This window comes from Salvelinus namaycush, chromosome 1, assembly GCF_016432855.1.
Source record: "Salvelinus namaycush isolate Seneca chromosome 1, SaNama_1.0, whole genome shotgun sequence".
Classification (NCBI taxonomy): Eukaryota; Metazoa; Chordata; class Actinopteri; order Salmoniformes; family Salmonidae; genus Salvelinus; species Salvelinus namaycush.
The window spans coordinates 32,686,279-32,709,426 of NC_052307.1; the positions used below are offsets into that span (position 1 = coordinate 32,686,279).

Here is a 23,148-nt window from a genome sequence, read left to right on the forward strand (position 1 = left end):
GGCACGCTGAAGCACGTGGCCACTCTGCAACAAAGCAGTACCGTGGGGGTAAACCCTGCTGGGTTTTGGGGTAGGAAAGGGGGTTGAGGGAATCCCTCTGGAACTCATTGTGACCAGAGCTTTTAATGAAAGTTTAGAGCAGCACATACAATGGTATGGTTTAGCCAACACTGAAGCACATGGCTTGTACCAGATTTTGGCTAGTCGGTACATACAGGCATCCATATTTAACGCCCGCTAATCTGAATCTGCACCATCCCCTTCAACAGCAATCACATGTGCCACAGGAGACGATGACATATGCCTGGTGCCACATATAGCCATATGGGTTTGAATCCAGGCCCAGCGTGCAGAAACAGAGACACTGATTCATACCAGACGGGGCTGCCAGCCCAGCTCTTCCAAATTAACATTAGGTGCTCACAATTGATGTGCAGGCTTTGACAGTAAACGTGTTACAGCTTAACACCCATCCTATTCTGTTGCCATTCGAGTTCTTTTGTCAGCTGCAATGGAAAGAACTAATTGAAACACGCCAGCTGTCCCCACTTTCTAGATATCTTGGCTGCCTCTCCCTGTTCATTTCCCATTAACATCTCTGAGTAATTTCACAAAGCATTGCCTTGGCCTCCCGCTAAATGCCATTCCAAACGCTCCCAGGCAGATGAAATAGTGTGAGGAGGAGAAAACTGACCATCGCAAATTTTGCTGTGATTTGATTATTAACATGACGATTTGCCGCTACTCGACGCGCCAGTCTCCCATTCATTCATTATCCTCCAAAATTATTTTGATCAAATCACTGCCTCTTTTTCTCTTCTTGTTACCCAGAATGCCTCACAGGCAGGCAGGCAGGCAGGCAGGCAGCAATGATGTATTGATTCCAAGACTCCATTTAGTTTTCTGTCTCCTGCCATTATCTGTTTTAGTCATCATCCACAGCCACTCAGTCAGTCGTGAGCTAGAGCTAGCTAGGCCTTGGCGTGCACAGACAGACACTGGAGAGATTTTTTTTTCAATTAAAATGTAAAAGCCTGGTTCTACTGAGAAACAGGAGAGTTTCCTATTGAACAGAGCCAAGCTGGAAGGGAGAGCAAGGTGGAGCGTGTCCTACAGTACCGTCTGCATCCTCCAACTTTTTCAGGAGACTCCTCGTTTCATGTAGTTATTTGCGTCCTTTTTTTAGATATCCTCTTTTTGTGAGCGTCCCTGACTGTTTATTTTCTGGCAAGGCGATGGTGTAATGTGAGCCAACCGCAGCGTTTGCCTTGTAAATGAGAACTGCTGGCGGGCGAGGTGACTGTGGTGACCGGGGTGGCTTGGATCTCTTCTATTTTTCTCTCAGCGCATGGCTGCAATGGCCTCTGGTCATGTTGCGGATTATTTGCGTAATCCCAATGTCTAATCTTAAAACTGCATTTGCATGCAGGTTTGTTTCCTCCTGCCCTGGGTTGTAATGGACTGCAGGGCAGTGGTGGCTGTAGTGGCCAGGTTATTCATACAACTCTCTGATTTGCATGATGGATGGTTTTGTGGCAACCCAATTAGGACAGGTTTTTGATCTCTGATCCAGAGGGACGTTGGGTTCGTTTGCAGGTGGCCACATCCCTGGTGTGCCTGAAGTAAATAGCAAAGCATTGACAATGGATTCTCTTCCATACTTTGCAAGTCACCCTGCATTTGGGTATCTACTAAAGTAAACAAAGACATATGCAAAAATAGTAATTTTATGCGCGCACAGTAGAACTGCTTTGGTTCTCAATGGTCTGTTCTTGTTTCATTCAAATCCTCTCGAATTGTTTATTGTCATACACAACCTCTTATACACAACCTATTCTCCCCAAGGGGCAAAATGGTTCATGTGAAGTAAGTCATGCACAACATGCATTTACATGTAAAACATCCAAGCCTCATCAACTATCAGTCAGTCTACTCAGAGTAACCTAATGGTCTCTGTGTGTCATGATCATGATGGACCACCTTGTCCTTTATTGATGGCCTGGGTTGCTGGCAGCACAGACCATCTAGCCTCCCTGTGTCTTTCTGTCAGTGTAGAGGGACAGAGGGAGGGATGGAGAGTGAAGAGGACTGGAGATGCCTGCATCACAAATGGCACCCTATTCCCACCCTATTCCTGGTGGCCAGTTCTCCAGATGTTCCAGGGGCACAGAGGGGTATCAGAGACAGGAGCAACAACACGGGTCACAGAGGTCGCCCACGTCCCCGATGGACACATCAGTCATCGAGGGGGCGTCCCTTGGCCTGTCGTCAGTCTGGTGTCTCCACCCCCCTCCATCCATCCCTCCCTTTATTGCTCCCTCCATTCATCCACCCCCCCTCCATCCGTCCTCTCCTCCCTCCCCTCAGTGCCACACCAGGCACGTGTACATAAGGGCTAAATCCCCAGAGTACACAGGCCACAGGAGCGACTTTTAAAATGATCAATAGTGGCCTGAAATGTCATCTGGTGAACAGTAATGCCAACACTCCCCAAGGGAGTGTCACTGTCAACTCGTGCACTAACTGGGCCTGGGAGGTTCACAGTAAGGCTGTCCTCATCCTGGTTCTATCTCCATCTGTTGCCATGTTGTACCATGCATGACAGGTTGTTTTCATGGCATTTTTTTTCCCTCCCCATTTTCATGGCCTAATTTGAATGACTGTCTATGATGTTTATTAGTACAGCTCAACTTTCCTACTGTATAAAGGTGTGGGATTTTCCAGGAAAATAACATGTTGTCCTGAGAGAAAAAGGCAAAGTGAAAACCTGACAGCTGTGATTGACTGTGGAAGTACTGTTGACAGTCGTCAGATTCAGTTGCGAGGAGAGCTGTTAGTTGCTTTGGGCGGTGACAGTGTTACTAGTTGATATTTTCTTGTAACCGCATTAAGCCGTGTGATGAAACATGTCAGAGAAGACTTCCTGTCACTTGGATACCACCAGGCCTTCTGTTTAGCTTCAGACAGAAAGACAATCTAGAGTTGTTATGGGATTTGTACATTCTCAGCAATAACAAACAAGGTTTCCGTTGATTGTTCACTTCTCATGTCTGTTTGTTTGTTGTAGGGGGATTGTGTATATAGCTATGAATTTACAAGGGCATTTCAGAACTTCAAGGCATATGTCCAACACAGTATGAAGCAGATAGAAGCTGAGAGCCATACAGTTGAAGTCGGAAGTTTACATACACCTTAGCCAAATACATTTAAACTCAGTTTTTCACAATTCCTGACATTTAATAGTATTAAAAATTCCCTGTTTTAGGTCAGTTAGGATCACCACTTTATTTTAAGAATGTGAAATGTCAGAATAATAGTAGAGAGAAGGATTTATTTCAGCTTTTACACACACTCAAATAGTATTTGGTAGCATTGCCTTTAAATTGTTTAACTTGGGTCAAACATTTCAGATAGCCTTCCACAAGCTTCCCACAATAAGTTGGGTGAATTTTGGCCCATTCCTCCTGACAGAGCTGGTGTAACTGAGTCAGGTTTGTAGGCCTCCTTTCTCGCACATGCATTTTCAGTTTTGCCCACAAATTATAGGATTATAGGATTGAGGTCAGGGCTTTGTGATGGCCACTCCAATACCTTGACTTTGTTGTCCTTAAGCCATTTTGCCACAACTTTGGAAGTATGCTTGGGGTCATTGTCCATTTGGAAGATCCATTTGCGACCAAGCTTTAACTTCCTGACTGATGTCTTGAGATGTTGCTTCAATATATCCACATAATTTTCCTACCTCATGATGCCATCTATTTTGTGAAGTGCACTAGCCCCTCCTGCAGCAAAGCACCCCACAACATGATGCTGCCACCTTCGTGCTTCACGGTTGAGATGGTGTTCTTCGGCTTGCAAGCCTCCCCCTTTTTCCTCCAAACATAACGATGGTCATTATGGCCAAACAGTTCTATTTTTGTTTCATCAGACCAGAGGATATTTCTCCAAAAAGTACGATTTTTGTCCCCATGTGCAGTTGCAAACCGTAGTCTGGCTTTTTTATGGCGGTTTTGAAGCAGTGGCTTCTTCCTTGCTGAGCGGCCTTTCAGGTTATGTCGATGTAGGACTTGTTTTACTGTGGATATAGATACTTTTGTACCTGTTTCCTCCAGCATCTTCACAAGGTCCTTTGCTGTTGTCCTGGGATTGATTTGCACTTTTCGCACAAAAGTACGTTCATCTCTAGGAGACAGAACGCGTCTCCTTCCTGAGCGGTATGACGGCTGCGTGGTCCCATGGTGTTTATACTTGCATACTATTGTTTGTACAGATGAACGTGGTACCTTCAGGCGTTTGGAAGTTGCTCCCAAGGATGAACCAGACTTGTAGAGGTCTACAATTTCTTTTCTGAGGTCTTGGCTGATTTCTTTTGATTTTCCCATGATGTGAAGCAAAGAGGCACTGAGTTTGAAGGTAGGCCTTGAAATACATCCACAGGTACACCTCCAATTGACTCAAATTATGTCAATTAGCCTATCAGAAGCTTCTAAGCCATGGCATTTTCTGGAATTTTCCAAGCTGTTTAAAGGCACAGCCAACTTAGTGTATGTAAACTTCTGACCCACTGGAATTGTGATACAGTGAATTATAAGTGAAATAATCTGTCTGTAAACAATTGTTGGGAAAATTACTTGTGTCATGCACAAAGTTGATGTCCTAACCGACTTGCCAAAACTATAGTTTGTTAAGAAGAAATGTATGGACTGGTTGAAAAACGAGTTTTAATGACTCCAGCCTAAGTGTATGTAAACTTCTGACTTCAACTGTGTATGATAGTATACCATTTTAGCATCAGCCCCTGGGCAGACCAGACAGTACTAGGGGTTGTTATGTCACCATCTTGCCTTAAACAGTGATTTTGAATCAGATCCTGGTGCCATTCATTAGAATGAGAAGGTAAATGGCAGCCCTGGCTGTGTGTATGCTTGCGTGGGTGCATGGTTGTGTGTATCTGTGTGTGCGCATGCATGTGTGAAGTGGACTGCCCCCCCCCCCTGGCCTGGTCTAGTCTGGCAAACTGTTTTAATGAGGAGATGAAGAGTCTCCCCCCGCCTCCATTACAACCCATTATAATCATCATTAAGATAACCCACCACCACTCATTGTGTCCTCAGTGTCACAGCTTCAGCCGTCCTAGTGGCTAGACTCTGGTAGCAACACTGCTGCTTTCAGTTTCTCCACAATGTGTCTAGGAAAGAGAGGGGTTTCCACGGCAACATCAGTGAAGGGGGACATTTCAACAGAGAATTATTTGCCTTTCTCTTTCTCTCTCTCTCTTCCTCTCTCTCGCTCCCTCTCTCTCTGAGACAAGGCCCCCACCCAGACAAGGTATCCTTATTCCAGACCCTTTTTATAATAAAGCCGTATTATTATAACCAGACCTGAATTCGTTAGGAAAGTCGTGACACCTTTGCCTCCCCCGTTGCTCCTGTAGAGTTGAAGGGGGGACGTGTTTAAAATCGCCATACAGCGTTTTATTACCTTTTATGGGCGTTTGAATCCTTGGACGATTAAGCGGGTTCTAATAAGCCCTGGATATTCCATTAGGAGTCTATCTGCTCTGAGGCTCTGAGCTGAGAGGAGCTGAGGAGCTGAGCTCTCACTGGCTGCTGAAGGCTGGAGGCTAGCTCTCACTGGCTGCTGAAGGCTGGAGGCTAGCTCTCACTGGCTGCTGAAGGCTGGAGGCTAGCTCTCACTGGCTGCTAAAGGCTGGAGGCTAGCTCTCACTGGCTGCTGAAGGCTGGAGGCTAGCTCTCACTGGCTGCTGAAGGCTGGAGGCTAGCTCTCACTGGCTGCTAAAGGCTGGAGGCTAGCTCTCACTGGCTGCTGAAGGCTGGAGGCTAGCTCTCACTGGCTGCTAAAGGCTGGAGGCTAGCTCTCACTGGCTGCTAAATGCTGGAGGCTAGCTCTCACTGGCTGCTAAATGCTGGAGGCTAGCTCTCACTGGCTGCTAAAGCCTGGAGGCTAGCTCTCACTGGCTGCTAAAGGCTGGAGGCTAGCTCTCAATGGCTGCTAAAGGCTGGAGGCTAGCTCTCACTGGCTGCTAAAGGCTGGAGGCTAGCTCTCACTGGCTGCTGAAGGCTGGAGGCTAGCTCTCACTGGCTGCTAAAGGTTGGAGGCTAGCTCTCACTGGCTGCTAAAGGCTGGAGGCTAGCTCTCACTGGATGCTGAAGGCTGGAGGCTAGCTCACACTGGCTGCTAAAGGCTGGAGGCTAGTTCTCACTGGCTGCTAAAGGCTGGAGGCTAGCTCTCACTGGCTGCTAAATGCTGGAGGCTAGCTCTCACTGGCTGCTAACGGCTGGAGGCTAGCTCTCACTGGCTGCTGAAGGCTGGAGGCTAGCTCTCACTGGCTGCTAAAGGCTGGAGGCTAGCTCTCACTGGCTGCTAAAGGCTGGAGGCTAGCTCTCACTGGCTGCTAAAGGCTTGAGGCTAGCTCTCACTGGCTGCTGAAGGCTGGAGGCTAGCTCTCACTGGCTGCTAAAGGTTGTAGGCTAGCTCTCACTGGCTGCTAAAGGCTGGAGGCTAGCTCTCACTGGCTGCTGAAGGCTGGAGGCTAGCTCTCACTGGCTGCTAAAGGTTGTAGGCTAGCTCTCACTGGCTGCTAAAGGCTGGAGGCTAGTTCTCACTGGCTGCTAAAGGCTGGAGGCTAGCTCTCACTGGCTGCTCGCTGCAGCGCTGTGCTGCGCCCATGGAGCTGTTTAATTGAGGCTCTAGTAAGCCTTCTTGAATCTGCTGCATTAGAGACAGAGATTAGAGATGCTTAAAGGTCCATTCTCTCCTTGGCTCTTCTCTCCCTCTATCTCGATCTGTCACTCTCAATTTGCTCCTTTCATATTTGTTCTGTGATATTTCTATATTCAGAGGGATTCCACTTTGCTCCTTACTGCTTTGCTCATTTGAAACGTGTATTTTAGGTTTACCGCTGCTACCACTGTCTTGTTTAGTAATATTGCATCCACCCTGCGTGTTTAAATGTAGCTAGCTGACTGTGGTGAAATATGCCATTATCACTACTAGCACTTGTTCTGTCATCCACCATTTTCTCCAGCAGTGCTTTTTTGTCAGTAGATTCCAATTAAATGCTCCTTGAGCTGTATATTTTTTCTGTGGTATTAGTTATTTAGTAGAAACATTGTAGCCCATTAAAATGTTATGCTCTCGGTACTGATCATGGTAGTTCTATGGAATGCTCTTCATTATAAAAGCTGATGAATTGATGAATTGGCTGTGATGAAGTGGCTGGCTGGGTTCAAAGTGCTTGGCTACAGCTTTAGAAATCCCTTGAAAGATCTGGGGGAGGGAGAAGCAAAAAGTCCATGATAAGGGGCAATGATCTCTTTTCACAGCACAATTGAAACATAATTATTTCATGCCAGATTGTGTGCTCAGCAAAGCCCTGAATAGGAGCGGCATTTAACTTTAATTAGGTGTGATTTATTCATACTGACTGGATCGCTCGCAGAGATTTGATCATCTGATTATAGTCAAGCATGAAAATGACCTGATTAAACACTTCATGAAACCTAGAAAGGGAAAGAAAAGGGGAACCTTGGGTAGAAGAAGTGTAGAGGCAGTAAGGTGAGGGAGAGAGTGGGAGGGGAAAGAGGGGAGACAGGCAGCTATTAGCTTAGCTCTGTCTTCTGGACCTACATACCACACACAGTTCTCCATAACTGTTAAACAGACACTTCTCCAAGCTTTTTCCTTTCACCAGGCAATGGTGAACCGTACCAAGAAATAGGTTGAATTCTAATAAGGGAAACATTTTCAATTGTTATGGTGGATGCTTACCTACAGGTGTATATCTACCGCCTCCCTTCACGTTTGTTGTTTCTTTGTCTATGCAGGTGTGTCAACGAATGAGAATCCAGAGTCCAAGACTGTCAGCTCGGCCAAAGTCTCTGGGCTCCAGCGTAGCCAGGAGCAGAGTAACGAGGTGTCCTTCGCCCCGCCCGTGTCCAGCCCCACCCCGGCCTCCCCGCCTTCGGGCTCCCCTGCCCCCGCTGCCACCGCGGCAGCCCCCCCTCAGCCCCTCCCCAAGGCGCAGCTCACCTCCCCGCCCCCCCTCCTCATCAAGAGAGAGTCGGATCGGGTGCCGCCCATCCCCAGATTCCCCACCCCTCCCCTGCTGAGGGCCCAGCCCCACCCTCTCCAGGAGCACCGTGTCCCCGTCTCGCTCCCTCCCCCCCAGCACCAACACCACGCCAGGCCTCTCATCAGCCACCAACTGCACCAGCATCACCCACTGCATTACAACAGCCTGCACGACATCAGGTACAGTAGGACACCATCTGATCCATATGCTCTGAGTCTGTTTAGTTATGTCTGATCCGTATGCTCTGGGTCTGTTTAGTAATGTCAGATCATTATGCTCTGGGTCTGTTTAGTTATGTCTGATCATTATGCTCTGGGTCTGTTTAGTTATGCCTAGCATTCTTCTTATGCTTTATGCCATGTGTCAAACTCATTCCACAGAGGCCGAGTAGCTGCGGGTTTCCGCTCCACCCTTGTACTTGATTGATGAATTAAGGTCACTAATTATAAAGGTTGTCTTGGTCTTGATTGAAAGGAAAACCCGCAGACACTCGGCCCTCCGTGGAATGAGTTTGACACCCCTGCTTTATGCCTTGCTGATATGATATAATTAAGCAATAAGGCACATGGGGGTGTGGTATATGACCAATATTCCACGGCTAAGGGCTGTTCTTAGGCATGAAGCATCGCAGACACAGCCCTTAGCCGTGGTATATTGGCCATTTACCACAAACCCCCAAGGTGCCTTATTGCTATTATAAACTGGTTATCAACGTAATTAGAACAGTAAAAATAAATGTTTTTTCATACCCGTGGTATATGGTCTGATATACCACGGCTGTCAACCAATCAGCATTCAGGGCTCGAACCACCCAGTTTATAATATGATACAATTCCTTTTATATTGTCTACTCAATTGGAAATTCAGGTCAGCACATCACATTATACACACATATTCTCAGCATTTACAGATGCAGCTTCCAGTCATGTAATAAACCAACACAAATTCACTGAATACACAATCTATAACTCATTGCTGACAAGGTTTTTCTCTCTCTGTCTTCTCTAACATTACATTCACAGCGGCGGCAGTGCAGGCCTCCCCAAACACCACCACCTGCCCCCCTCTCCCCACCACCTGAGCGGCCTCCCCTCCTCCACCCCGGCCCTGCCCCTGTCCATAGCCAACCTTTCTACCTCGCACTATTCCTCCCTGCGAAGCCCGGCCCATCGCCATCCGGCCATGTTCGCAACCCCCGCCACACTTCCGCCACCTCCGACCTTACCCACCAACAGCCTTGTGGTCCCTGGGCACCCCGCTGGCACCCCCTACCCAGGTAACACTGCCCTCCTGGCCGCTCTGGCATCAAGGCTAGTCTGTCTCTAACATCAAGTAGCAATTCAGCCAAAGTAACAATCTTATATTGTGATTTCCAAGTCAATTGTTGCAGAAATAAATGTAAACCCAACTGTACAGTACACGCTTCCAAGTACAGAGGGAATAAATGAAGTGATTTATGTAACATTAAGTAGACGTTGACATGCCAGGTTACATGGTTCTGTAACAAGCGCTGTAACCATTCAATTCTAATTTGATGATGTGGTAAGTGAACTCGTTTATTACAATTTCACATGCACTAACAGAGGGAATAATGGATAGATGGAAGACTATTAAATAATCCCATTACAAATTATAAAGGCATTTGAAATATGTTGATGCCCCTCCATGTTACTTCAACAATGGTAGAGATTTCTAAACCGAAACAATGTTAGCCTGCATTTGTAGACACGGCACCCCTTTGTTAGTTCTGTTTTAGTAATCTGGGTTTGGAGGGAAATGCCAGAGGATGTTTCCCCCTCCACGCTGCATGCTGTCAACTAACTGTTCTCTTATGCCAGGTCAGGGGGAGGTCATGTTAGATAAGACTTGAGCGAAATGACGGAAGACTTTCATATTAAAGCTGCCCTTTTGTTCTTCTACTGTGTAAATGCTGTAGTGTTTACATTGTATTGAAATATGTCAAATGTAGACAAATTGTATCTTTATATGACTTTGTCTCTGTATAAGAGAAATGATTGTTTGTTGTCAATAATTCTTTATTGATACTATTTCAATGTTTAGTGTACTGTAATAGACGTTTAACGTAATAGTACTAGGAGTAGCTAGAATATGTAGCATTGAGATCTAAGACAGAGTGGAGGGAGAGTCTGCTGTGTTTTCTGCTGAGGTGACTCTTGGTTCTCTCTTGTCTTTAGATACCAGCCTGTTGATATCATTCAACCAACCAATCATGTATTGCCAGCCTCATTCGGGGATTCTGATTGGCACATTGTCACAGGCAACTCTCTTACCACCACCAATGAGTCCTCACGTAGAAAACCCTCACAGCATGAGCTGGAGAAACAGAGAATGCCAGGTGACTATTCTTTCTTCTCTTCTACCCGTTGTTAAAACTGACTGGCGCCGTGCCTTTCTTGTGTCTCCCTTCCCCCCCCCCTTTTCTCGCTCTCCTTTCTTGCAGAGCATGACCTCCTGCGGCAGGAGCTGAATAACCGCTTCCTGGTTCAGAGTTCAGAGGGGCGGAGCCGGGGGCCGTCCTCTGCGGGGTCCCCGCTGGCCCCTGTGTCACTCCTGAGGGGAGCGTTTCACCAACACCAGCACATGCATCAGCACCAACACACCCACCAGCACACCTTCACGCCCTTCCCGCCCAGTCTGCCCCCGGCCGCCATCATTACTCCGCCCACCGCACCCCCCATGGTGCGAACCCCAGCCAGAAATGTGAGGATAAGTAAAGCTCCCATATACAGTACCTCAAGCCCCCCCCCCCCCCCTCTTCCTTGTCCCCCAAATCTCCAAATGACTCCCCTGGTCACCCCTCTCCAGTAACCCCCCCCCCCCGACTGATAGGGCCAGAGCCTGCCCTCCTTCCCCACCCAACATGTTACAGTAACAGTAACAGTGTGTTTTACTGAGGGCTGAGAAATAGGAGGCAGGGGCATAATCCTCACCACAACCCCATAATGAGTAGTCTCCCCTCCAACAGTACACATGTTTGTAGTGGTTCATCCTCAATGCTGAAACCAGACCTAACTCACAGACTGCTGCTACATATAATACTAGACGTTATGCTTTGGGACCAGAGTTTTACATGTGGGTTAGCCTATATAGATGGCCCCAAGCTTCATTGCTTTACAATGCACAAAGGCTCACAATATGCCCCTTTTCCTTTCCACCAAAAGGAAGCTTGCAGAAGCCATGCCATTCAATGTACGTCAGTACAGTTGATTCAATTTATTCATCATTCTCTCTCTGAACATGACATACATTTCGCCATTTCAAATGTTTTGCCCTGGAACAAAGGAGACCGATTGAAGGGAGTGTTTTTATTGTTTTCATATGGATGTGTTTTAAATGTTTTTGAATGTTCTGATTTCCCTGCACCGCAACAGAAACAAAAAGGGCCTTCCAACAGATGTGTGGCGTGACTGCGGTGCACTGGGGGCTTATGCTCAGCAATGACAAATTCAAAGCCTGTGGTTACACTCAATGACTTCTTTCCAGATGAAAGGGAGTGACGTCATTCGGACTGTTTTGATAATGCATAATTGCTTCCGTGCCTTTTCAACCGCCATCAGGCAAGGCACCGGCATCGAGTCAGCCAAGGGCAAAACATTGGCAGCTCTAGATCGGAAAAATGTTCTCCGGAAAAGTTCTGAGTATTCATCCATCAATCATTTGGAATGCATATAGCAATCTGAGAAACCCTTTCAGACAGGACTCGCATTTGTGCCCTTTCAACATTAGCCTAATAGATACAATCCATCATGTCATGACCCCTGATTAAGAGGCTAGGGCCCATTTAGAGCACTTTGAGCTCTTTGCTTTGTGGAATCTAACATGTCATAAAACCCAGGCAAAAGGCTTAGCTTATTTACAGTACATTACACAGCTATGTGATAAGCAGTCAGGGAGACTGTTTAGTTTGAGTCTCTTAGTCAAAAAGCATGTGTAGGCTGCTGTTATCCTCTTCTGTCTACAGCTGATCCCTCCATGCCTCTATACGTCAGCCGGGCATTATTTATATGCACTCTGTTTGAAGAGGAAAAGAACTGGAGTTATTTTGTCCTCTTGCCAGTAGTGGTATTATGTGGTGTGTGGCTGTGTGCGTTCACATCTTGATGTTGTGGCTGATGCATTGTTGCTACAATGGAATTTAAGGCTGTTAATGTATTATGTTTCGTTGAGACTGTTTTTTCTTAACCCGTGTTGTTTTCTCTCTCTCCCTTCCCTCCAGTAGCATTGCAATTTCACTTCCATTTGACTGTTTAGAGAGGCACGAGTAATGTGGATGATGTGGTTGTTTTTAGTGTTGGTCATGAAGTGTGCAGTTGCATCGCATCGGCCCAGCTGTGCTCACTTTTGAGTGCTCCGTGTCATTTCAGCTACGTAACAGCCCTTGGCTAATAGCTGTAATTAATGAAATGATGAATCCTCTGTATTTGTTTATTGTTCTACACCCTCAAGCAGGTGGCCTTGCCAAATGGCAACAGTGAGTGTCTATTTTCCCCTCTGTCTTCTTAGGGAAAAGGAACATCCTTAATTGGTTAAAGATGAATTATTGAGCTTTAATTATCCAAAGCTGTTTACAATAAACCTCTGACAGGGCCCGTAAATTACAAAGCAGGAGTTTTATAGACAGCCATAAAGCCACCAGCGAGTGTTACTCCCCCGGTGTAAAACATTAAACAGGCCCGTGCTTCAGAAGGGGAGGAGGGGGTAGAGGGGGAGAAGGGGAGCTGACCAGTTGAATGTGCTCGGAAGCTGCCTCAGCATTTCCACTCAATAGGGTGTCTGTGTTTGATTTGGGCCAATTATCGCCCGCAAAAACAAACACGCTGCCCGCCGCTGTGGCCGTTCTCTGCGGCTGGATGTTGAATGGCCCCGCTTCACTGGGAGGCCCAGCCCAGTTAGAGAGAGGAGCTGTGCCGAGTGTGTTGAGCGAGAAAAAACGCCTCCTTTCCCGTTTACGTCGCAGGAGGGAGGCACACACACACACACACACACAGATTTCACTGATTCATGTGCAACCCGTTTTTCTTCTTTATGTAAACCCAAACCAGCGGTGGTTTGCCAAGAAGGCTTTGTCAAAACACTTCCAAAAGTACATGCAAATGGTTTGTGTATTTACGGAATAGGAATAAGTTACTGTCAGTTGCAATTAGCCAGTTTCAAAATAGAGGAGCAGTATTGGCTTACATGAAGGCATACATAATCTGATACTGTATATGAGGCTATAGTCTTTCTGTTGAAATCCAAATGTCATTATTCCATTAGTCATAGGGTATGCTTCGGAAAAATGTTTCATTATATTAAACCATTTGAGGCTTCCAAAGTTATTTCAGTCCCATGCTGTACATGTCCACAACGAGCTCCCTTGCATGGAAAACATAGTCTGCCCAATTCAATTTCCCCTATAAAAGACTTACTGTTCGTATACCCACAGTTATATGATCTTGCGCATAGAATATTGACACGTCTCTGCGATTTTCTTTCAGGTCTCTCTTTCTTTTGTCTCACACACTAAAATGACAACCCCCCCCCCCCCCCCCCCCCTCGTTAGTATATGTATCCCTGTGTGCTCCGTTTCGATGACAGAGATCATTGTAAAAACCCTACATCTGTCACAGCCAATTAGATTAACATTTCTCCAAATGTTCCACCCAATAAGAATCATAACTCAATCTTCTCGTTTTACACTGGGGCCTTTTTGTAAGGTAAGGAGGGCTCCCCCCGCCCAAGTATAGTACTGTATCTACACCTAACTCCATGGCTGTTTTTCTGTGGTGCAGACGAATTGGAAAATCATGTCTCCCTAATTGTGGGAGTCCATTTGATTAGTCATATCGCTGATGATTTAACGCCATCTCCGTCTGCCGTTCGGCCAGCCAAGCGCATGCTAAATGAATCAAACTCATTACCCCAGAATGCTCAGTGTTTTCTTTAAGCCAGCTGCTGTCAAACGTGGGCTTATGATCTGACTGGTGTACTGAACTTCCTCTCTCCTGTGTTGCTGTGTCACTGAATAGGTGTAATGAGTCCAAATTGTGTTTCACTGTATTCCTTTGATGGTCTTCGGTTCATAGATGCAGAGTTCCTGTTGTTGTTATTGGTCAATTTGGCATCACTAACGTATTGCTGTCTTTTCCTTCTTTTTTTGCAGTTCGACAAATACGCTCCAAAACTGGACAGTCCATTCATTAGACATTCAAATGTAAGTAACCCTATTTATTCCTTTCAACCTCCATCACCATGCCCTTAGTATGTTTTCTATCAAATATTTACTGTGGTTAGGTAGTTTGGAGATAGGAAAATATCAATTTCTTCTTCTGCACGTGTTGAAGTATGTGTGGGGTTTGTCTCTATGTGTCTTGTTGTAATCTGTTTTAAGAGGTGGTTTTGTGTCTCCTCCATGTAGTTCTTCCCCTCCTACCCCCCCACAATGCCAGGCATGCCCCCGCTGCTCCCCCACTCAGGACCCTTCAGCTCACTGCAAGGAGCCTTCCAGCCCAAGGTTAGCCCCACAGACCTACACACACATGTATTGCAGACGCACACACATACAAAATACAGTACCTGCTTTTACTCATCCACTCGCACAAAGCAAGTCCATTGTACAGACATACACATGTATCCGAACTCGTTCCCTAACCCACACAGGACAAAAACCCCATACGCACAAATAAACGAGCACCTGGTTTTTCACAAACGCCCCCGCGCTGGCAACTTACCATTCTCTCGACGTCTCACCCAAGAAATGAGGATAGAATCAGGGGGTCTGAATAGCACCAAAGCCTTACTTTTCATTCTGTGTACAGGGCAGCAGACAGCTGCGTTTGAATTGAACCGGCCTGATAAATCTGCTCCTGCTTCTTTTTTCCCCAATAATGGACTATGCAAACAAGGCCTGTCTCTAAGCTGGCTGGGCCTGAGCCGCCAGCCACCGCGCCGCGCTGCACTGTGCAGGGGGAGATAAGCAGCGTGCGTGTGCGTGCGTGCGTGTGTGTGTGTGTGTGTGTGTGTGTGTGTGTGTGTGTCGATCAGGGCCTGGCAGGCGCCCAATAGGCTCTGACCCTGTTGTAAGCCACCAATCAAAGCTGGCCTAAATCCCCTGGTCTTATTCCCCACAGGCTCTATTATGGATGCCTTTTGTTGGCTGCCTCCAGATGGTTAGAGTGCAGTACAGTTAGCCCCCTCCATCCCTCCATTCACCACCTAAATCTCCCCCCCCCCCCCCCCCCGCTGGGCACCACTGAGCAGCAGGAGAGAGGTTGAAGGATAGAGGGGTTGGAGGGTGGTCTGGTGCTAGTGGTGGTCAGAGTACAGTACACCACCTTAATCCCCCCACTGAGGAGGTAGAAGGGTGACGGATGGAAGGTGTGGTGCTAGGGGTTACAGGGATCACCTAGTACTCTGGGATGGATTACGATGGCTGATCTAGGCATTCTGGTTCTTCTAGACCTCAAAGATATCCTTTGCGGCCTTTTTCTGACACTGCACCGGAGCCCTTAAAGGAGTGCTAGCCATTGACGTCACGTACAGTTTCTAGCTGCAGAGACTCTTTGTCGTGAATCAATGCAGAAGAGCCAATGTTTTTGAGTGTGTACTGGTTTGCTTATGTTGTGCTTCAGTCTGTGCAGAGTCCATATTTCCCACCATCTTTGTAACACTTTTGCTTTGCCTCTTTCTCTCCTCCATATCTCGCTCTCGTTCTATCTCTTTATCCTCTGTTTTAGTCCTCCAACCCCATAGACGTAGCCTCCCGTCCGGGGGCAGTACCTCACACACTCCTACAGAAGGACCCACGGGTTAGTAGACTACAGGCCCTGGTTGTCCCTCGAAAGCACCAAGCACACACTTTTCTGTCAACAATAGAGATTCATTCAATTTATTTGGTTGTTGATTGTTATGTCTGTGGGTTCATAATGGCTCATATTTTCTCATCTTGACGCAGGTATCAGATCCTTTCAGGACATCAGTCAGAGTAAGAGATGGTTTCATTTTCCTTTCATGCACTGTCAAATTCTACAGTACCGTCGTGTCATAACATTGAGTAAATTCTACAGTACCGTCGTGGCATAGCATTGAGTAAATTCTACAGTACCGTTGTGTCATAGCATTGAGTAAATTCTACAGTACCATCGTGTCATAGCATTGAGTAAATTCTACAGTACCGTCGTGTCATAACATTGAGTAAATTCTACAGTACCGTCGTGGCATAGCATTGAGTAAATTCTACAGTACCGTTGTGTCATAGCATTGAGTAAATTCTACAGTACCATCGTGTCATAGCATTGAGTAAATTCTACAGTACCGTCGTGTCATAGCATTGAGTAAATTCTACAGTACCGTCGTGTCATAACATTGATTAAATTCTACAGTACCGTCATGTCATAGCATTGAGTAAATTCTACAGTACCATCGGGTCATAACATTGAGTAAATTCTAGAGTACCATCGTGTCATAACATTGAGTAAATTCTACAGTACCATCGTGTCATAGCATTGAGTAAATTCTACAGTACCATCGTGTCATAGCATTGAGTAAATTCTACAGTACCATCGGGTCATAACATTGAGTAAATTCTACAGTACCATCGTGTCATAACATTGAGTAAATTCTACAGTACCATTGTGTCATAGCATTGAGTAAATTCTACAGTACCATCGGGTCATAACATTGAGTAAATTCTACAGTACCGTCGTGTCATAACATTGATTAAATTCTACAGTACCATCGTGTCATAACATTGAGTAAATTCTACAGTACCATCGTGTCATAGCATTGAGTATATTCTACAGTACCATCGGGTCATAACATTGAGTATATTCTACAGTACCATCGGGTCATAACATTGAGTAAATTCTACAGTACCATCGTGTCATAACATTGAGTAAATTCTACAGTACCATCATGTCATAACATTGAGTAAATTCTACAGTACCATCGGGTCATAACATTGAGTAAATTCTACAGTACCGTCGTGTCATAACATTGATTAAATTCTACAGTACCATCGTGTCATAACATTGAGTAAATTCTACAGTACCATCGTGTCATAACATTGAGTAAATTCTACAGCACCGTCGTGTCATAACATTGAGTAAATTCTACAGCACCGTCGTGTCATAACATTGAGTAAATTCTACAGTACCGTCGTGTCATAACATTGAGTAAATTCTACAGTACCGTCGTGTCATAACATTGAGTAAATTCTACAGTACCGTCGTGTCATAACATTGAGTAAATTCTACAGTACCATCATGTCATAACATTGAGTAAATTCTACATTATCATTGTGTCATAGCATTGAGGTTTTGGGTCTGACCTCGAGTCTTTTGCGTATTTCCAGAAACCTGGCAAGTGGTGTGCGGTGCACGTCCAGATTGCCTGGCAGATCTACCACCATCAGCAGAAGATGAAGGTGGGCCAGCTGTCTCTGTCTGTGTGTGTGTGTGTGTGTGCGTGCGTGCGTGTGTGCGTGTGTGTGCGCACGTGTGTGTGTGCACGTGTGTGTGTTTCTGTCTGTATCTTGGGTGGCATAAGGAGGTCAGGGGAAGGGGGGGAAGGGCTGTGTTTTCCTTTCCAGAGGATTCCTATTTTTCTGTATCTAGTTAAGCAGCGGCCATTTTGGTTGTGGCTTGGAAAACTCCTGTTGTCTCTGTCATGGTGTCACTGTCATAGGCACCCTGTCCTCATGGGGTTTAGTGGGCCTAATCAGCTTACACTGATGTTGTTATGGCACAGTATGTGTTGGGGATCTAGTGGCATTATATATGTTGTCACCCCTCTCTGATCTCACACAGTGATTATATTACTGATTATAGCAGATTACAAGTCCCTCCTTGAGCTATGACAGTGCTGGCATCAATTATTGTTAATTACTTACATATGCAAACACTGACAGTTCCTCTGTTTCTTTTCTTCCTCCTCCTATCTTTTCTTTATATTTTTTATTTCACCTCCTTTGTGTTCTCTCTCTCTCTCTCGCTCTCTCTCTCTCTCTCTCTCTCTCTCTCTCTCTCTCTCTCTCTCTCTCTCCCCCTCTGCCACCCCCCTCCCTCTTGCTAACAGCAGATGCAGGTAGACCCTCACAAACTGGACATGAATGGAAAGCTGGACCTGTTCAGTCGTCCCCCCGCCCCGGGGGTGTTTCCTGGGTTCCCCTACACCCACGACCTGGCACGACCCATGTTCTCCTCCACAGGTCAGTACAGGGTTCATCGTCAGCCACCCAGCACAGGGCACAGAAGGAATTTTTTGTGGACGGAGGAGGGAGGGTGCAGACCATTTTGTGGGGATCGCGCTACAGACGTGCTGCAGCACCCTCAGCACCTCTACTTCCCACGGCTATGGTTGTATTCTATTCTCCTTTACCTACAGCTGACCCCTTGCTCTGGCCAAACGCTACGCCACGCCCGCGAAGGTTCGTGACTCTGGATCTGAGTACCTCCCCAATGATTTGTGGAACGCAAACACGTTCGAACCGTTCTGATGTGTCCCAGAAACCGATGGGTCGGGCCAGAGCCAGAACACATGGGTCGAGCGGCATTTTGAAACGTCGTCATTGGCTTGGTTACTCCGATTGGTTAGAGACGATCCGACATCTGATGACTTTGTTTTGTACAACACCCCTCATTTGGACGTCACCACAAACGACTTCAAGGTCTCAGACTGAAGCATGTAGCGAACATAGAGCAGCGGAAGAACTCACTTTGAGGCGTCAGGCAACAGCTGACCCTAGTTGAAGTGCTGTTGTTGTAAATGTTGTTCCAGACTGTGTCAGATGTGGACATGAATATGGATGCTTCTCTATGTGTGTCTCTCAAATAGCACCCTATTCCCTACATAGTGCACTGCTTTTGACCAGGGCTGGGTGCCATTTGGAACACAATCTGTGTGATAATTGAGGGGTAGAACCTGCCTTGAAGGGCAACATGGAGGCGGATGCCCTTTAGCTTGTAATTATGCAGTATTGTATCACCGTGTATGGGCTTGTAATTGGCTCGTTCATTAACCATTCATGATATATGGGTGAAGAGCGTTTTGTAAGAGAGGTCAACGTCTGTTTATAACAAAGCGCCCCCATCCACACACACACGCTCACGTGAAACTATTAAATGTTATGGTCATTTCTATGGAGCCTTTCTCAACCAGCCACTATGAAACATCAGATATCCTCTGTATTTTTGGTGGTTTGAATGTTTATCCAATTAGCATTGCTACTGTAAAATATTGATTACTTTCCACATTTAAAAGATGTCTGGAGCATGTCAGAGGTCACAGGGTTAAAGGTCACCATAGAGCTGACTCAGGGTGGTTTATTTGGGGGCGCTCTCCTCTCAGTCAGACCTACCTCTGAATAGATGCCTAGTTCGAGGTTGTGACAGATGGCTGCTGTAGCGCTACTAAATGAGTGGACACACTGAGGTAACATGGTTTCTCACCCTCTCTCTCCTCCCATAGGTTCTGGCCATCCGGCCGCCTCCCCGTACGGCCCCTCCCCCCACCACAGTGGCTTCCTGCCTCCCACCCACTTGGCAGGTAAGTGTAAGTAGCACCACATTTTACATTCACTTTTTTCCTTTTTCCTCTCTCACAGTTTTGCACTCGTATTGAGAATACTTCTACAGTCACTAGGGCATAGGGTTGCGAAGGGAGGGTATATTACTGGTAACTTTCTAAGTTTACCAGTAAACGACCAATGTTTTGGTAACTTTTAAGTTTCGGGGGAATTTTATCATATGATATCTGGTTGCCTTTTTGGGTACTGGAATTATCTCTGGCCCTTTGTGTGGCCTTATTACATTTAGAAATATGTAAAATAATCAAATAAGATGAAAGAAAATGTATTAATAGAATGACAACGCTGTGAAACATTATCCTAACTATAAATCATCAACTTACTGCTGTTTAATATGAGACTTTCAGCATGAAATATCATTTTTTACACACTTTTATTTATTTTACTATGTCAATATGTTTTTGCTGTAAATCAAAGCTCAAAACTGGGACCAAAACACTTGCATTTGTGACCCAGTGCAACACCAATTTTTTATTGGTCTCTAAGGTGCAAGTCGCGTTAGATTTTGGTTCACAATTCGCCTTTATTAAAAATAAAAAAAATAAAAAAGATTTATTCCAGAAGAGGACTGGCCACCCTCATAGCCTGGTTCCTCTCTAGGTTTCTTCCTAGATTTTGGCCTTTCTAGGGAGTTTTTCCTAGCCACCGTGCTTCTTCACCTGCATTGCTTGCTGTTTGGGGTTTTAGGCTGGGTTTCTGTACAGCACTTTGAGATATCAGCTGATTTAAGAAGGGCTATATAAATACATTTGATTTGATTTGATTTGATTCAAACAGAAATGGGGTATGAATCGTTGTGTTGCGCAATTCAGTCATCATGCTCTGTTTGATTGAACTTTTCTAAAGGCTTTCCCAATTAAATGTTGACTGCAAAGTGAATAATATCAAGATGATTTGTATCAATCACGGGGCATTTGTTTAGTGAACTCTGCCATCACATGTAGCCTACACTGTACATTACAAAGACACTGTCTCTTGCTAGGCACGCAATTACATTTCAGTCATTTAGAAGACACCCTTATCCAGAGCGAGTTACAAGAGCAATTAGGGTTAAGTGCCTTGCTCAAGGGCACACTGACAGATTTTCCACCTAGTAAGTTCTGGGACTCGAACCAGCGACCTTTCGGTTATTGGCCCAATGCTCTTAACTGCTAGGCTACCTGCCACCCTACAATTGATTTAAAGGGCAACTACACCAGCCACATTTTTTGGGGGGTGGATTTGTTCTTAGACCTCAAAAGTGATCTCCTTATAGGGCCCTACAACTGTAGAGTGACTGTTCAAAATCACAAATAATAACAGCCTTTTTGAGATTGTGCAAAGGTTTTATTTTTTTCCCTCCAAACAAGCAATGTAAATATGATATTGTCAAGTTATAATGTAGGTCATTATAGGCTTTAGGCTACTTGCTCAGCCCGCAAATTAAAGTTAGCATTTAAATGATGCACGCGTCATCCGCTTTCCAGTGCCACTATTGTTTTCATTCGGGCCAGTAGCTTTCAGTTGGCACTGCAAGGGCATAATTTAAAAGATGGCTAGTTATTATTAGCCTGGTTCTGTATGAAATGCAGGTACATTATTGGACTCAGGTCAGATCATTATCGCCGCTCAGTGGTAAAAAATTTATGCAACCAAATCATGTGCTGGTGCCATCAACTGAAAAAGTTGGTAGCACCAGTGCCACCAGTAAAAGAAAGTAAGTCTAGAGCCCTGTAAATGTTTTGGCAACAAACTGGTGGCAGTTGTGAAACAAGTCAGTGGTTGGAAGTGTGCCATTGTTGATTAGATGCTTTTTTCATTAATTAGGCTATTTTCTCTTGAGCCATATGGCCTATCCACTAGAAACTCTAAGACAATATGGACACGGATAAAAAACAAATACTATATATTAATATATATTTTTTCAGTTATTGAAGTATAAATTGCCAAAGTTACCATAGATTGCCATAGATTACCTGTTAATTACCAAAATTACTGAAAGTCCCGGTAACTTTGGTAAATAACCAGTAGTTTTGCAACCCTACTACGGCATCATTTGATAACATAGCCCTTTGTTGATTGGAAACGAAGTTCACTTGAAGGTTATAATCGGCATTTAGAGGTCCTTAGTTAGCTAGTGAGGTCATCCTATTGCTCCATTTCTTGCACTGAATTTTACTTTCGGGCTGTGTATAGAGAGCCCTCCCCCTGTGATTCATAAAATACACCCTTGAATAACCCTCCTTCCTGTACTAATGTGGATGGAAGGCCACTCTGGGCTTGTTGAGGTAGTATTTCTAATCCCCCAACTTTATTTTCCAGCCCCTTTGTTCAAGTGAAGGTTTTTCACTGCACAACACTCCTGTCTTATTTCATACTGTCTTGGACAGAGGCAGATGGCCTCAGCAAATATAAAATTTTACCTTGAGGCTTCTTTCTATAGCATCTTCAAGTGTCTATTACACAGACAAATAGAGGTTTTTGTATTCTTCTGTATTTCCTATCAAAGATGTTGTTTGGCTTCAGTGCAGCAAGGTGATTTCATGGGATAAGCTCTTGAGTCAATCCAATTTGAGTTTATAAACACCTGGTGCACAGGGGGGGAAATGTTATTACACCCCTCAAAGATTTTGGGTGAAATTCCTGCCCAAAGAACGAACTCAAGTGTGACTCGGCAGGAATGATTTTCTAGCTGTTGTTTGCTGATAAATTGACAAACCGTGGCATTGCATTCACCACAGAGTGGAAGACTTTCAAAACTAGATTAAAGGATCATTCAGCATTGATATATCCTCAGTAGTTTTCCATTGTGTCTTCTTGACAGTCTTCCTCAATCTTGAAATATTGATAATGTTGTCTCCTGATTCCTCCGGTAGGTATGCATACCTTTCCATTTTTAGTTCCATGTAAACTGTGACCAGGTTTAACTAAGGCACTTAGTTAAAAGCTCTACGTTAAAAGCTCTACGTAGAATGATAAAGGTTTATTCGGGTTGGAACCCTGTTTTGAATCCAAGCGGAACCTTTTTCACCCAACGAAGAACCCTTTAACAACCCTTGAACCTGGATTCAAAAAGGGTTCTCCTACAGGTACAGCCGAAGATCCCCATGGTTTTAGGTAGATCATTTTTTTCTCAGAGTGTACAGGTTAAAATGGAAGCATGAAACACTGAAGCCTCTGTAAAAACTAGTAGACAAACATTCTCCTTTCAAGCAGCTATGTGCCTGACTGTCCAGACTCCAGACTAGTATGGCACATTGCACATATCAAATCCCCTTTCCATTTGTTGTCCAGCTCCAACCTATACCCCATCATACTCCCTAGCATCAGGATCAGAGATCAAAGGCTTTCCGCTCCATTACGGACAGTGTGGGAGTAAATCCAGTGTCCAAGAGGCATGAGTGGCCAGAGCAGGCAGCCAGCCTCGCTAGCTAGCTACATACAGTAGGATTAGAGGAAGTAGTATGGCAGCGCTAGAAAACACAGAGCT

The 23,148-nt window shown here is 45.3% G+C and overlaps 1 protein-coding gene across 5 annotated transcripts in view; it reads left to right on the forward strand.

The window, feature by feature from the left end:
• The window catches only part of LOC120035005 (autism susceptibility gene 2 protein-like), a 394,702-nt gene that overhangs the window by 367,544 nt on the left and 4,010 nt on the right, over positions 1-23,148 (forward strand). For 3 of the 5 annotated variants that reach the window (XM_038981784.1, XM_038982016.1, XM_038982063.1), the window contains 10 exons: positions 7,848-8,274; positions 9,118-9,371; positions 10,557-10,816; positions 14,259-14,309; positions 14,514-14,609; positions 15,832-15,903; positions 16,050-16,079; positions 17,448-17,519; positions 18,170-18,302; positions 19,562-19,645. In XM_038981784.1, coding sequence (XP_038837712.1) covers positions 7,848-8,274; positions 9,118-9,371; positions 10,557-10,816; positions 14,259-14,309; positions 14,514-14,609; positions 15,832-15,903; positions 16,050-16,079; positions 17,448-17,519; positions 18,170-18,302; positions 19,562-19,645 — 1,479 coding nt within the window. The remainder of the gene's footprint in view (positions 1-7,847; positions 8,275-9,117; positions 9,372-10,556; positions 10,817-14,258; positions 14,310-14,513; positions 14,610-15,831; positions 15,904-16,049; positions 16,080-17,447; positions 17,520-18,169; positions 18,303-19,561; positions 19,646-23,148) is intronic. The other 2 variants (XM_038981936.1, XM_038981858.1) reach the window with 2 other exon arrangements.